The sequence below is a fragment of the Hemicordylus capensis genome, chromosome 10 (genome assembly GCF_027244095.1).
Source record: "Hemicordylus capensis ecotype Gifberg chromosome 10, rHemCap1.1.pri, whole genome shotgun sequence".
NCBI lineage: Eukaryota > Metazoa > Chordata > Lepidosauria > Squamata > Cordylidae > Hemicordylus > Hemicordylus capensis.
In genome coordinates this window covers 8,572,358-8,589,069 of record NC_069666.1, presented here as the reverse complement: position 1 = coordinate 8,589,069, position 16,712 = coordinate 8,572,358, and the positions used below count along the sequence as shown (strand labels likewise).

Sequence of the window (16,712 nt, the reverse complement as noted above, 5' to 3'; positions counted from 1 at the left end):
CTACCCAGCAGAGGCTTGACAGATGAAGGTGAGCAAACTCCGTGCCTTCAACTTTGCTTTGATCTAACACACAATCCAATATGGAGAGTGTGCCCAGATCCTGAATCAACAACAAGTGACTGATGATAATTTCCGTGGCCCCTATGGTGTTGAGGTGCTCTTCAAGGTGTTTTGGAATTGCACCTAGGGCACCAATTACCACTGGGATTATTTTGGTCAATGACCATTGATATTTACCATCAGTCAATTACAAAAAGCAACTTTACTGGGAACAGCTTACATTTTGCGATGATATTTATAACAAAAACAACAACAACAAAATTCAGGCATCCCTGGTCCTTGGGAAGGACTTGATGTCTGGATAAAACAACCCGGTCAATAACATCTGACTGTGTGAATAAATGAATGAATGAATGAATGAATAAATAAATAAATAAATAAGTAGTAGTAGTAGTAGTAGTAGTAGTAGTAGTAGTAGTAATAGTAATAGCAGCAGCCCTAGTTTTGTAGCAGAAATAAGTTCATTAAAAAAATCTCATTTTATACTAAAGCTAGTATAACATTCAAGGATGTGATTATCGCAGAATTAAGAGGACTAAACACTTTATACTATTGGTGATCTATTGCAAAAGACTGAAGTAACAATACTACATTTTATGATGCCAACTTACCCTGTGCAGGAAATGCAGGCAGCTCTCTTGTTCATAGTATTCCTTTAAGGAGCCATAGCCATGAAATTTCCTGAGATACAAGAAAGAGAACTTCAGTATAGGAGAGATTCTGTTGTTACCGGACCCACCTGCTCTTTCCCCATCTAATCCACTACTCTCAGAATCAGAAGAGCTAACTCTATGTGTCTGAAAGTCTTAAAGTCGAGTAAAAAAAAAAGCAAAAAACTGTTCAAAGAACACAGAGCACTTTATAAGTTCCTCTTGTTCTTAGCTGCCAAGTGGAGCATCTAGATTTCATTCCAAGGGACCAATAGTCTGTTGGAAGGAAGCCCTGACAAAAGGAAGAGTGTAGATACTGAGCAGACTGTTAGCTAGGAAACAGACAAGTAGATAAGGAAACATTAAGATAGATGCACAGTAAGTGGCCTAAACACACCACTCAATGTGGGAGCCGCAGCTCCAGCAAATACATTTGAAACATACTTTCTGCCTGACCAGCAGTACCCAAAGCTAGAGAACACATACGGCTAAAACAAGATTACTCCAAGATCTCATCACATTAAGGCTACCTTCAGAGAGTGTAAAGCTAACTTTTCTGTGTTTCAAAAAGAAAAATCTGCCACCTAACCGATTAGTGGGGGCTCTATTTAAGAGAGCACTTTCTTCATTTTGAACCCCGCTGCCTATTAAGATAATCAAAGGAGGTTCATCTGAGGGTGCTGCCAGTTTGTCTGGTGTGACTCAGAGGCAAGATTTTTCTATTGTCACCCTGGGGTTATGGAACACACTTCCTGCTGATGTTGGAGTTGTTTCATCCTTGATGGTTTTTAGGAAGCACTGAAGACAAGGTTGTTCAGCCAGGCTTTTTAGTTCATTTTATTAATGTATTGTTTTAAATTGATCTTTAATATATGTTTTAAATGTTAGGTTTTTTACATTATTGATTGTTTTATCCAATTGTGAACTGCCTTGAGACTATTGTTGCAGGTTGTATATACATTGAGATATAGCTCAAATATTCATTTTTAGGGCCCCCAATTCCTCCCTCCATCCCCAACATAATATTTCTACTTTCCACAAAAGGAACAGGCTACTGGCTGCCAATGACTTGCCTACAATATGTCCCAGCACTCTGGAAAAAGTTACAGACATGAGAAAAGATAAGGAGACAGACATTTATAGAATGCCTGATGATTTCTACTCTGGCTATTTGGGAATAGGAGGAAGAGCATGAACAGCAGGAAAAGGAACATTTTGGGACACAGGCATAATTTCCTGCCATGTTGGTACAAGAAAAGCCTTACTGTATTATACAAGTAGGAGAAACTACTCCTAATCAAGGAAGGTTGCGTCTAGTTTTCTATTCAAGACTACTGAAATGGATTCCATTTGTGCACTGAAAAACCTACCCTTGAGACTCCAAGAGAGATGTTCAGCTATGCAATACAATGTGTGAGAACGAGTAAGCATTGATACAAGCAATCATACATTCCTAAAATTAGCAGATTTTACAGGAAGAACTTATTGCACTTAATGCAGACTTCAACCAGACATTGCTCCCTTTGCTCAGCTGAAACGATTTAGACAGACTAATTTTTTGTTGGTGGTGGGTGGGGTAGCAGGTATGGATGTGTGGAACCGGCCCAGGGGTTCGGTTCGGCGTCGAACTGATCCCCCCACCCCCGGCTCCATCCGGACCCAAAACCCCACACAAGTTCACTTTTTTTTTTTAACCTTCAGCCCCTTTGGGGGGCTTTCTGTAGGCTGTGTGGGTGTCTGTGAGGGTTCCACCTTCACCCGCCGGCCTCTCACATCACCGTCATGGCTCGTCTGGAGCCTCTTTTCTGGGCCAGAAAAGAGGCTTTGGATGGGCTGCGACAGTGATGTGAGGCCGGCAGGCGAACCTTCGCCCCCCACCGGCCTACAGGAAGCCGCTTAAAGGGGCTGAAGGTTAAAAAAAAAAAATTAAGAAAATTTTAAAAAGTCATGACACCGCCCCCCCCTCCCCCCGGACCGAACGGGTTCAAAGGGGTGCTGGACCGAACCGGGCCAGCTGGCTTTATGCACACCCCTAGTAGCAGGTGCTTCAATGTGACATTCCTGACACAACTTTCAGATGTTTAAGTAGTGACAAAAAATGGGAACATGTTAGAAATCTTTACCATGATTAAAATCAAACACTGAATCAGCATCTGGTTCATTCAAAAATTGGTTTTTATAGAAAGACATTAGAATCTCAATTATACAATCTGGGCAGTCACCTCAGCACTAGCTTCCTAACTTCATTCACCAGCCAGGCTGCTACTAGTAAGAGTAAGCTAGATTTTTTAAAAGGTTGCCATGTGGAAAACCAGATCTGTAAGCAACTAGCAAAAAGATCCAGAGAATGGTCAGATTTCCATACACAGTGTATTTCACTTCAGGAGGATCTAAATGAGAGTTTCCTATATTAACCAGTGGAGGTGTGGGGGACAGAAGGTTCTTGACATACCTCATGATGTTGTCATCAATCTGCATGAGGGATGTTGCTGTATGTAGTCTGCTCAAGTCTGAATCCAATAAACACTGGAGCTTCTTAGGGGTCTCATCAAACAATGCTTGTCTGAAATACCCAGAAAAAGAATGGCTCATGCACCATACACACAGATTATAACCACTAGAACTGCTGGCATGTTTACTGCTCTTTGGAAGGCTGCTTTAGAAATTGCTTTACATAGACACAGAACTTAAGATCCATGACAATGCCCCCCCTCCCGTCCTGCAAGGTGAAATCGACACCCTGAAATGGACATGTCAGGTCGATGTCATTTCCAAGACCATATGAACCTGTCCTGTGTGAACTAATGTGAAAGGTCATTCAGCCAAAATGTGTGTAAGAACCACTATGCTGTAGTGATTATAGTGTTGAACTTGGACTGGGGAGAGCCAGGTTCAAATCCTTGCCCAGCCATGAAGTTCAATGGGTGCCCTTGGACTAGTCAGTATGACAGTTCACACAATCAACATTAGGGTAGGAAGAACCTCCTACCCTACTTCATGAGCTGGGCATACTCCCAACTTGCGATCGTGTGTCAAATAAAATGATGTTGGAGGTGGGGAGCTTGCTCGTGAGCCAAGCCCCAGCTGGTTAAGGAATCTGAGTAGGGTGTGCTCGTCCTACCCAGCTGGGGCTTGACTGATGATTTTTATTTAACACACAATCAAAGACTGGGAGCGCGTCTGCCTCTTGAATTAGGGTAGGAGGCTTCGATGGTGTGAACTGTCCTAGTATCTCTCAGCCTAACCTACCTCACAGAACTGTTGCAAGGATAAAGTGGAAAACTAGGGGTGGGAAAGAGACGATATACCCCACCATGAGCTCCTTGGTGGAACAGTGGGAAGGAATGAAATCTGTATCCTTCCTTTCTTACAACAGAAAGGATGGCAAATTACTAGGACTTTGGCTCAGTCACACCCAAAGTGGTTGTAGGGGACGCTATTTGAGTGAGTTTGGCATGAGAAGTTTTGGAATGATGACAACAAATATTTATACACCGCTCTTTAACCAGAGTTCTCAAAGCGGTTTAGTAGAAAAATAAAGAATGCATAAATAAGATGGATGCCTATCCAAAGAGGGTTCACAGTCTAAAAAGAAACATAAGGCAGATACCAGCAACAGCCACTGCAGGAATGCTGTGCTGGGGTTGGATACGGCCAGCTGCTCCCCCCCAGCCTGCTAAATATAACAGAGTCACCACTTTAAAAGATGTCTCATTGCTCAGTTAGTAGGGAATGACAAAGAATGTAGTTGTCTTGCAAGGGATACAGATTTTTGTTCTGTTGAGAACTGCATTAAAGTTGATTAAGAGAGAACATGTCACAAGGGCTGCAGATGTTTGCAAAGGACTTTTCTCAGTTAGAAGCTACACTAGCTTGAGGCATCAAGCTGGAGATATGAATGACTTTGGTTATCGCGCCAACAATCATGGGTGTAGCAGCGACTTCTCCATCTGGTTGTCTTCATATTAGTGAGGCATCATAATATTAGATCATCCAAATAAATTTCAGCACCCCGCTACTCACTGGGGACTGTTATCATAAAATATATTAGACCATAGAGAGGATTACTGGAGTGAGGGCCTGACAGCAGGGGTTATACAGAGCCTAGGACAAAAACGGAGGGAGTTGTAAGCCATCAACCACACGCAGGATGATATTATTCTCTATGAGACAGCTGTAGAACTGAGGCAAATGAAGGGGGTCTGCTCTAAAATACAAGAGAGACCATTATTATGGAGACCATTTTTTTCCTTAGGCAGCTTGAGAGCTCTTTTAACAGGGAGATGAAGACTCTTAAAATACTTTAAGCTGTCAAAATATTTAGTTATCCCGAGGAACTAAAGCAGGTTCTATACACTACACATACAGGCTCTCTTAAAGCTCCTAAGATCCCCCCCCTGCCCCACGTTCCCTTCAAAAGGAAGCAATAGAGCAGCTACAGTTACAACACTTTCAGAGGGCAGCTAATTTGGAATTGTATGAACAACCAGCTCTTTTACTCTCCCTCAATTTCTAGCTTCCAGCCAAAATGCCAGTAGAATAAGAGGCTTTCAAGAGTGAGGCCAGATTTAGATTCTGTAATAGTTATCAATTCAGGATGTTAATATATTGAGCGGGTTACAAGCAAAAACTTGATGAAACTGGATTGAGTCATCTGCACACAATATACAATCAACTGAAATATATAGGGTATACATTGTACTCCTTGCTAACTGGGCAAAGGGGCACTTTTTAAAGTGGTACTGCTCATATGTAGCAGGAGGAGAACCATTCAGCCCAGCATAGCACCCCTTGCAGTGGCCGTTGCTGGTGTACTCTTGTGTTTCTTTTTGGACTGCTCCTTGTCCCAAAGGAGCTCACAACCTTCTCGTTATTTTGCTATGTAAACTTCTTTGCTGGAAAGCTCTATATTTATATATTCTAAATAATATTCGTGTTACTAGCTGGGCGCAGAGCATCTGTGCCTCTGGCTGGCCCACTCACTGCCGCTGCTTCTCCCCCCGCATGCCCAGCTTTCTGGCCGACTGGCTGCTTCTCCCCCCACCCCACACTTTCTGGATGGCGGCCGGCTGGATGGCTCACTTTTTCTCCGCCCCACCCCCTGCACTTTCTGGTTGCAGGCCGCCACCGCCTCCCGCTCCCGGTAGCGGCTGCCTTCTTCCAGCAGCCAGGTGGCCTGCCGCCACCACCTCCCACAGCCAGGCTGCCTCCTCCTCCTGGCAGCCGGGCCATCGCTGCTGCCTCCTGCTGGGCCAGCCCACTGCCACCTTCTCTGGCCAACTGGCTGCCATCGCCATTGTCATGCCCATCGCTATCCCCCAGGCAGCTGCTCGCAAACTCTCATGAGAGCTGCCACGCATGGGATTAGTGACGGGCGCATCGATAGATTATTAGTATGCTTCCCTACCTGTGAGACAAGATGATTTTCTTCATGTTGTCTGCCATGAGGAAGTTGTAAAATCTCCGACACTGATCCCACTGCATGAAGGTTTCCTGGGCCCTAAAAGGCAGTGGCCAAATAGCAGTTATCAAAACAAGCAAAACAAACCTCTAGGCCCCAGTGATTTAAAAAAAAGTGTTCTGTAAAGAGATAGTGGCGTTTTCACATTTTGGGGCTGATCTCTTCCAAGGCGGTCACCAAGAACTATCACAGCCGGCTGTGGTCAATGCTCTTAAGATAGTTTCAAACCAAGTACTTTTAATCAAATGCGCAGCAATGTGCAATAGAGATTTGTTGTGAAAAGGTTCTGCCAGCAGGGGGAACAAAACCCTCAAAAATCCATACATGGAACACAAGGAAACACCAGCTGACAAAACTGAAATCTTTAAGAAATGTTACTATATACCAAGGGAAGTATCCAGTACTATGACGTCTCAACAGGTCACTCACTAGACTGCCAAGTTCACTACAGTAGAGAAGGGACCCCAAAATGGGCAGACCATGCAGATTAGCTCAAGGCATATACTTGAAGCTACTTAGGAAGCTTAGCAAGCAAGACAGACAGACAGACAGAGTATTCAGACCCCATATTTACAAGATAGTAGGGCAGTTCATAGAACAGGTACTTGGGTACACTAGGAGACTTGTCCTACCCAAGTTTGGGAGTCGTGTGCATTCCTGTTTTGCGATCGTATGAGAATGTAAAACCAAGTAGGAGGCGGAGAGCCTGACTGTTTGCTAAGCCCCAACTGGGTAGGACACCTAGATTCCATCTCTAGCTTTGGAACAAGGCAGGAGGAAAACATATTCTACCCAGCTGGGTCTTAGCAAATAGTCAAGCTTCAGCAACTGTCCTTGCTTCACACTCACACACCATCAAATGTTGCACAGCTAACAAACTTGGGTAGGATGTGTCTGCTACCCAAGTGCCAACTGTGTGAACAGCCCTAGTGCCCATCTATTCCTTGATCTTCCCCAGCTGGATCCACCTTCCCATTCTCAGTTCCTCCTTAACCTTTCAAACCTGAAAGCATACAAATGCCAAAAGGCACCCACAAACCCATGAGCAACAAAATAAGTCAGGTCCACCTCCCAGTAAGTGCAACATCTCCCCTCCATTCTCAGGTTCAATCGAAATTTGACAAGGAGCCAGGGGTGGTGGTGGCAGGAAGAGGTATGGTATGTTAAGCTTGCTGTTGCAATCTCTAATCTTTTCACTTTTAGTAATGATTTAATCCTGCCACAAGGCTCCTACAGCTGCAGAGAGCTGAGCACAAAGAGAGCCTTTGTTGTTTGGTAAGAGACCAGGGGTCGAACTCAAGGTGTATTCTATTAATACGGAGGCCGACGTGTCCTAAGCATAACAGTACTGCTCAACACGTAGGTTCCGTTTTTCCAAACGAGAAAGGCCTATATAGCACGTACATTCAGATTTTAAAATCTCTTAATTCTGGCCAGTATCTGATACACAAATTCTTTTTGGTAAGGCGCAATTGCAGTTACAGCACTGTGTGCTTAACAGAGGCAGATTGCAATGGTACTCCCAAATAAGTGCATTCATGACTACACCACAAGTCTTGTTATAAGGATGATTTTAAGCATTACATTCATTGGTACAAGAGGGTGATAGCAGTACTTTATCACTTCTGGCAAAAGCAGCCTCTCCTTGGGTTCTGGAGATGCAGTACTTTTTATGCACACCCTTTGAATTTGAGCATCCAAAATGCTTCACATATATGCCCAGTTATTTTTACTACCACCTTGTAAAAGCAGATCAGTATTACTATCCCCACACTGTAGACTGAGACAAAAGAAAGCCATTTGTCTAAGTCCACACAGCATTGGTGGGTGGGTGGCAGAGGCAAGATCCACCACAAGAACTCTGTATTTCACAGCTCGGTCTCTTTCTTAGCCACCATGCAACACTAGTGGGCAGCCATCACAAGTAAGTGCACGGAATGGTTTTCAAGTGGATGTGTTGGCTTATTTACCAAAAAGCAACAGTGAGAAGCAGATATTTTGAGTAGAGGAGTGCTCTTTCCCATCTAGTTTCCTCATCACGTTGTTCTAGAAAGGAACATGGGAAGCTGCCTTATACCAAGTCTGACCAGCGGCCCATCTGTCAGTGTGTCCATATTGACTGGGAGCAGCATTCCAGGGTTTCAGGCAGGAGTCTTTCCCAGCACTACCTGGAGATGCTGTCAGGGATTGAACCTGGGCATTTCTGCATGCCAAGCAGATGCTCTGCCACTGAGCCAGGTGAGGGTCATGAGGAACAACAACTATTTATATACCACTTTTCAACAAAAAGTTCCAAAGCGATTTACATAGAGAAATAAATAAGATGGCTCCCTGTCCTGAAAGGGCTCACAATCTAAAAAGAAACACAAGATAGACACCAGCAACAGTCACTTGAGGTATTGTGCTGGGGGTGGCGAGGGCCAGTTACTCTCCCGCTGCTAAAAAAAGAGAATCGCCACATTAAAAAGGTGCCTTTGCCCAGTTAGCAGAGGAGCAAAGCAGCTTGAAAGGGCCACAATGAACTGCAAAACTGCCAGCACAGAAAGGCTTGTACAACCTTCCCTCCTGGTGCTCTTCCACTCACAACTGCAACCTTCCAGGGCTACTCAAGGGGGCTGGGGCCGTAGCTCAGTGGGAGAGCATCTGCTTTGCACGTATAAGGTCCCAGGTTCAATCCCTGACAGTATCTCCAAGTAGGGCTGGGAGACACACGCACAATTTTTGGGACTCAATATACTTATTTGCATGTAGCTTGCTGTTACCATTCAACCCATATTACATCACACATCTCAAACCGACATATTTTAGCAGCAGTGAGGACACAGCACAATGATCAAGTTCACTTTCAAAGAGATAGGACACAGAGCTAGCCTTTACAGAGGACCAATAGGAACAGGGCAAGGTATGTGGCAAAGGCTTGCACCCCCTGCCCGCAAAGCCATCCCTTCCTCCACATGACCAAACATGAGTGTGCGTTTACCTCAGGGCACTGTAGCCTTGACACACGCTGACACAGCACAAGACACCCTCCTGGTTAGCCTGGTTCTCCCCAAGGTATTTGCACACTATGTTTCCACCCAGGCTGAAGCCCACCACGACCAGCTGGGACTGGGGATATGTTTTCTTGATGTAATTCACCATGGCTCCATATTCCCAAGTGCAACCTGTGGGACAGAGAGAAGACCAAATCATCTTTATATCACAGATTTATCCACAGTCTTGCCCTCATCACTATCGGAGACATCTGAAAGACAGGAGGCTCATTCACACCACCATCTGGGGATGGGTTGGAGGGCAGGCAAGCTCCTATCTGGTCAGCAGCAAATGAAAAGCACCTCTGTTTGGGTGCACACTTTTACTGATCATCTGAGGGTGGGGGGCACTGTTCCCTCTAAGGTGCGTGCATTATGCATGGCACATTCTCTCTGTCTGTGTGTGCACACTAACTTGATACGGCCGCCCAGATCAGAACTCTTTCCACTCACTGATAGTGGAAATTAGAGGGAACACTGGTAAGGAGGTTGCCAGGTCACGTTCGTTCAGCCTTCCCCCTGCCCGCGGTGTGAATAGAGCCACTGCTTTTCTAGGAGACAATGCAGGAGGACCACACACCTGACACATTCAGCAGGTAGTATCAAATTGCGAAGCCCACACATGCTCTTCTGAATAACTTTTTACCGCCATATGAAATGAGCCTCCAGCTGCCGGCAACAGTTGCAGGGTTTTTGAAAGGACAGGATCAAAGAGAATATCTCAAAACGCCTCATTCTTATCACCAGCCATCTGGCTCCAGCCAAAGGCCACAACTAAAAATAGTTCATGCACTTTCACTTCTCCAAATTTGGCTCTGGAAGAGAAATTACAAAGTAGCTCCCTTCCCTTCCCCTTGTTTACAGTACAACACACCAAGTCTCTGCATGCATCTTAGACTTCCAGTGGCCAGAGTATTATTGAATGTGATCAATGGGTTTCCCCCTGCTTTTGAGAAAATGAACACAGCCCTTCCTGAAAAGTATTCATGTGCATTTTGAGAAGCAGGTACGAACAGCAGTCTTTCCCAGAAAGCAATTTACAAAAACTAAGACAAAAAGCCCCAACACACACACACACACACCCAAACTAAAACCAGTGTTAAAATCCGCCAATACAGCTTGGGAATCCTTTATCTGGACTCCCGAAATCTGGAAAGCTCCAAAATCCAGACAACATGTGTGTGTGGGGGGGGGGGGGGAAGGATGCTTGTAGCTTCAACCCCTCAGACACAATAAAACCCCCTCAGCCCCCAAACCAATCCCGGCCCCAACAGAGTATATATAGTACTGTATAACAGAGCAGCAAAAAGCCTGCAACTCACAGAGAGAACATTATGGCGGCTCTGTAATTGGCTGGGAAATGTTGGGGCCGGATTGGGTGGGACGTGCAGTTTGCAGGAGCGATCGCTTACAGCCCCTAAACTCGCTGTTGTTGCTTCCTCAGCTCCCCTTAGTTCTTCCCCTCAGGCTTTGCTCTCTGCCTTTTGTTTACTACCTCTCAAGCACTGCCACTCACATGCTTTTCAAGCCAGTCTGAGAGAGGGGAAGGAGGGAAGGCGGGAAGGAGTGTGATCCCATTGAGAAGCGTGTTCTGAGTTTCATTTCCACCTAAAATGCCATGTTTGAGTAAATTCAATGCTTATTTGATTATATACTTTAAATAAAACCTTAAAAAAAAACCACCAATAACCTTTCATGCCCAAGATATCTCATTTATGAAAATATTCCGAAATCCGAAATCCAGAACACCTCTGGTCCCAAGCAGTCCGGATAAAGGATTCTCGAGCTGTATGTCAAAACCCTGAATTAAAAGCCAGTTAAATAAAAAGATTCTTAGGGTTGGCATAGAACACAGGCACAGCGCCACTACAGAGAAAGCCCTGTCCCTAGTTACCACCAACCAAATTTGGGTTAGTGGTGAACCAGAGAGCAGGTGCTGTAGCAATGATCTAAGTTTGTATTCCATAGCTTGAAACTGGAAAGTTAAACACTCTAGGGAGGAGGGCAGCTGCATTAGTACATTCTGGCAGAGCGGTTGATCTTTCATTCTTGAAGATGTTTTTCAAGCCTTGTTTACAAACCCCATACCTGAGCTGCAAAAGCAACTCCCACAGGAGGGGGGGGCAGCACAGAGGTGACAGTAATATTTGGGGTTGCTCAACACTGCTCCAGAATTATTTCCTCAGGGCTGAATAGACCAATTATTTAAAAAGCAGCCATGCTTAAGTCCCCATCCCTGGAGGCTTGAGATTCTCAGCTCAAAACAACAAAGCATGAAACGGCAAGAGCCGGCAGGCCTGAATGCTTTGATACCTTTGCATTCCAGCTGCTCTGCAAAGGGGCTGCAGCCATGTTGACAGCCTACGTATTAATCACTTTTATGGCAATATAACCCAAGTTAACAGAGACACATATGCTATAGCATTGCCAGGACTGGGCTTGCAAACACAACTGATCAGAAAGCCACTTTTCTCATCTGAGAACACAATCTCAAAATACCCATTTCTTCTGCTCTAGTCGTCCTGTGCCACTATATGAAAGAAGACATGGACACTGTCTGAATTGCACATCAGATAGCTAAAGATCCGAGAAACAGTAGCTATGTAAACTGCATTGAGAATTTTTTTTTTTTTTTTAAACTGAGAAGCAGTACAGGAGATCCTTGAATATTGCAAAGGTAGCATTCCAGGAAAGTTTCACACAGGTTAAAACTGCAATATTCAAATACTAAACGGAACCTGAAAACTGGAGTTAGATTCCTGAGAAGCAGCACCTGGGCTGCTCTGGGAGTTTTAAAGTTTAAATAGCCAATCTCTCACCGCTTCGCAGTTGGCGCACATAATTGGATATTTAAACTTTAAACATGTGCACACCCATTCCAGCCTGTGTGCTGCATCTCAGCTGGTGCACAGGCTGCTCCAGGTATACCAATTTAGTTAGGGGGCAGTTAAAGCAGTTTTAGAGTGGAAAACCGTGTGAATAACTGAAACTACTCTGTGATAACTAAATTGGTATATAAGGAAGCTGCATGCGAATGGGGAAAACTGCAGGAGATGAACCCGCAGAAGTGAAGGGTCTCCTGTACATTAATAATATGGTTTGTGTGCATGTGTGCGCGCATGTGCAAAATACTACCATCTAATTTAGTATTGTCTATGCTGACTTGGCAGTGGCTCTCCACGGTTTCAGGCAGGAGTCTCTCTCAGCCCTGCCTGGAGATGCCAGGGAGTGAACCTGGGACCTTCTGCATGCAAAGCAGATGCTCTTCCACTGAGCTATGGCCCTACCCCCTAAGGGGGAATACCTTATAACACTCACATGTAAGTCACCCATCTAAATGCAAATCAAGACAGACCCTGCTTAGCAATGGAGACAATTCATGCTTGCCACCTAATGGCGCAGCAGGGAAATGACTTGACTAGCAAGCCAGAGGCTGCCAGTTCAAATCCGTGGTATGTTTCCAAGACTATGGGAGACTCCTATATTGGGCAGCAGCGATATAGGAAGATGCTGAAAGGCATCATCTCATACTGCGCAGGAGGAGGCAATGGTAAACCCCTCCTGTATTCTATCAAAGACAATCACAGGGCTCTGTGGTCACTAGGAGTCAACACCGACCCGAAGGCACACTTTACCTTTTACCCCAAGACCACTTCTCCTCTCCTAAAATAAAAAAGCAACTTTAAGAATCAACCTTTCAGAGGCAAAATTAGTACAGACTAAGCACAAACTATGGTTTCCCGCTCAGTAGTCAATTTCATTTTTGAAAGACTGGCTTTCTTTTCCAAAAATTAAGCAAGCAAGTTATCCACCATGGCAAGTAATGGAGACAAGAAGATTTCTATCACAAGCTGCACTGTTTCAGAATGGACTGGCTTGTGTTTCAATTCAAATCAGACGCATGTCTGTCTCCAAGGGACTTTGTCCAGCTGCAGAGTGTAAGTTAATGGTAAAAGGCAAGACGGAAGAACCAGCAAATATTTACCGTAAGTGAACATGCGTGGCGAGGTCAGCTCAATGTTTGGGAGGGCTCCTAGGTGGTTTAGCACAGAGCACCGGTAACCGTTCTTCTGGGCATAGTCAACAAAGGTGCGGATGTATTGCTTCTCGCTGTGATTGGCTATTCCAGGGCAGATGACCATTGTGATATCTTCTGCATAATGAGAAAGATTGGGTGAGAATTGTTTAAGAAAACGTAGAAGACGCCCTATGTTGTGCTACAGGCATTACAGTTTCGTTTTATCAAAGGCCAACATGAAAAATGTTTTGGAGTAAGAGATGGCAAATGTTATTTCAGAACAAAGCAGGCTTCTCCACAATACACATCCATAAATGCTAGTTCCAATGTTTCTATCACCAAGCGACGAGTGTTTATTTTGACAAGTTACTGTAGAGACACGCAATGCTATTTCACTGGTTACTTGATCCCTGGCAAAGGCAACCTCCCCATCTAAGACCTGCTAAGGGTTCAATTCTTTATCCTCCATCCCCCCTGCACTTTTAATAAAAAAGTTGTTAGTCTTGATTTTGTTAAGGTCTCCTCAGTTCTATATTTGTAAGCCTTAAAGAACTGAATATATTTAGAAGATTTTTATCCTGCCTTTCTCACTGTCAGAGCAACTGATGATAATTAATGCAATGTTGCAAATAAGACATTTTAGATGTAACATGTTCCTAACTCTTCAAAAATAAAATTTAGAGTCAAGCTGAAATAATACTAAAATGAAGTACTACTAAGTATGAAATAATACTAAAACTGGTGTTCAAGGTCCATTAGAAAGAGGCTCTTGATAAGAGGGGGGAAGATTTGACTTTGGCATGCCAGGGGCCCAGTTGTATACATCTATCTGCAAGATATGCCTTTGAAGTGCTCAGCAAAGCTTCCTTTTTCTGCTGGGCAAAAGGAACGCAACTGCTGAGAACAAATATTATAGTGTTGCATTTGAAAGATATCTGAACAGCACTGTAAAGCCCTACAGCTCACTGAATTGCCACCTGCGGGTGGTTGGCAAGCTGAAGCTAGCCCTCCCATATCTTGAAAAAAGCCTACAGTTGGAAGTGGGCAGCTCCCTCGACTCTTGGCCAGCATTTCAAAACGAGTAAAGCCAACCTCCCCACCGCCACCCACTTGGGCCTGGCTTTTAGGAGTTCAGTATCAAGTAGGTCATTAGGGTGACTCGTTCAGTTTAAATGCATGATTTCAACTCTTATTCAAGAAATGTTCCACATTTAATTAAGCACATATAGATAAGGGGAAAATCCTACGGCTGAAAACTGCTGTAGAGACCTTAATCCTTAGCATTATGTTCTTTACGGGTCACAGGAACAGCACTTCATGCCCATTTTCTAAAAGGGAAATCTAGGCCATGAAGCATTACATCTTATCCGCCGGATGGCTAAAAAACAAACACAAGAACTATTTTTGTACATGATTCACCAAAGCTCTGCCCCCAAAAGTGGACAGACTGGGTACAAAACGGAATCCTTAAGACTGGTCTCCAAATAATGAGAAAGTTTCAAAGGAACAACATAGGAAGCTGCCTTGTACCAAGTCAGACCACTGGGCCATCTAGTTCGGTGTTGCCCACACTGACCAGCACCAGCTCTCCAAGGTGGACGGCAGGAGTCTCTCCCAGCCCCACCTGGAGATGCTGCCAGGGAGGGAGCCTGGGACCTTCTGCATGCAAAGCAGATGCTCTACCCCTGACCTATGGCCCCATCCCCATCCTCCCTGGCTTGCCTATGGACCTCAAACCTAGTAGTAGTTTCTCCCAAACTTTTATTTAAGCCTCTAGTCAAAAAGAGCTATGGATGATTTCTTCCAAACCTCCAGTGCAGTGTTCAGAAAGTGGTTCAAAGAGGTCAAAAGTTGCAGTTGCTCCATCTGACATTGTGAGGTACTTGCGAAGTCCATAAGGATGTGGCGATCTTACTCTTCCCATCTTCCCATAAAGGGCAGTTTGGATGTGTCCGCTCTTCCCCCAGATAAGAGGTGGAATATATCTAAGAGGAAACAAATCAGTTTTATTTACTTACTAAAAACATGCAAAGGGTTAAGTGTCTGGTTGTTTTATTGCAGTAGGTGATAAATACGGTTTCTGTTTTGTTGTTGTGAGGTTTTTTGTGAACTGAGAGAACAGGGGGGAAGTAATAATAAAGCCATCACATCTGTGTCAGTATTTGAAACTAGGGTACTTCTGAATATCATAAAATCTGAACATAGAACACTGCTTTAAAGAATATGGGAATAAAGATAAGGAACGGACGCCCAATTAGTGCCAGAGGACAATAGATTATAGATACCACCAAGTATTCTGGTGATCTTGTGTCAGGTATGATTTAATGAACTCTGACAAATACCCTACCAGACAACTCCACTGCAGTTCATAATGCTTATAAAAGCATTTCCTTTCAGAGGAGGTAAGAACATCTGCACTACGCTTATCAGGAAACTGGTACGGCCTGGTGCCAAAGCAGATGGCCTTTTATCTCCAATTTATGGCTCCTGGTGTACTTCAGAGGAAAATGGGAGAAAGGGGGTGGGGAAGCATGAGAGAGGAGGACAGGAAGATGATGGCTTTATCTATTTTAGTAACACCAGCACAGCTGGCAAGCATCAGCTGGTGAGAGAAACCAAGCTACACAGACAGAAGGGTCTCTCTCAGGGCATGTCAAGAAGTCTAGGAAAGGATGCTAAGAAATACATTCATCCTCCTTTCCAATACAGAGGTCATGAGAATCACCAGCCACAGGGAGGAAAGCAACCCTGGTAACATAGCTTAGCATGCTTCTCTCTTCAGATGCACATTTCTTAACCGAAAGAACCACCGAGAGATTATGTGCAACAGAGACACTGGAGAGCTCACCAGAACCCGAGCCCCTAAGGTAAGAAGTATAATGAATAACATTATACATGGCAAGGGTAAATGATGAAGAAAACAAGACAACACTAAGCCAGAGCTGCACAACTGCAGTCCTCTAGCAGAAGTTGGACTATGGCCCGCACTGTCCTCGACTATTGGCCACTGTGGCAGGGGATGCTGGACATTTTAGTCCAAGAACAGCTGGAGGGCTGATGTTGTGCAGCCCTGCTGTGAGCCAGGTTGACTTGACTGTGCGTGGTTACTATACATCAACTCTACGGCTGCCATAGGGCCAAATAAATAAAACTCCACAAGACTGAGTCAACTGGCCAGTCAAAGTATTTAAACTGAAGCATTTATTTGTGAGAAGAGTAACGAGAAATACTCTCATTACAAAAATTACTTCGATTCGACAATAATTTTGGGTTCTGTCTCTCTCAAGTCATATGGAGGCCATCCTCCCTGCAGCAAACACAGTCACCTCAGCAGTGGCCCTGACTCCTGGGCACTTCTGACCTGTGCCACTGTGAGGATGAGTATGTGGGTGGGCTTCATACTTCCTTCTCAGTTCTACCACTCAGAACATGCCTGCAGTTGCCACACATGACCAACAGAAAAAAGCTAGGGCATATGGCTTAATTAGGAG

The 16,712-nt window shown here is 44.5% G+C and overlaps 1 protein-coding gene across 2 annotated transcripts in view; it reads right to left on the bottom strand.

Moving 5' to 3' along the window:
- The window catches only part of ABHD2 (abhydrolase domain containing 2, acylglycerol lipase), a 41,395-nt gene that overhangs the window by 7,043 nt on the left and 17,640 nt on the right, over nucleotides 1-16,712 (bottom strand). For both annotated transcript variants that reach the window (XM_053272542.1, XM_053272543.1), the window contains 6 exons: nucleotides 15,031-15,206; nucleotides 13,189-13,356; nucleotides 9,152-9,335; nucleotides 6,118-6,210; nucleotides 3,163-3,273; nucleotides 672-741 (listed from right to left, as the gene is read on the bottom strand). In XM_053272542.1, the coding sequence (XP_053128517.1) occupies nucleotides 672-741; nucleotides 3,163-3,273; nucleotides 6,118-6,210; nucleotides 9,152-9,335; nucleotides 13,189-13,356; nucleotides 15,031-15,206 (802 nt within the window). The remainder of the gene's footprint in view (nucleotides 1-671; nucleotides 742-3,162; nucleotides 3,274-6,117; nucleotides 6,211-9,151; nucleotides 9,336-13,188; nucleotides 13,357-15,030; nucleotides 15,207-16,712) is intronic.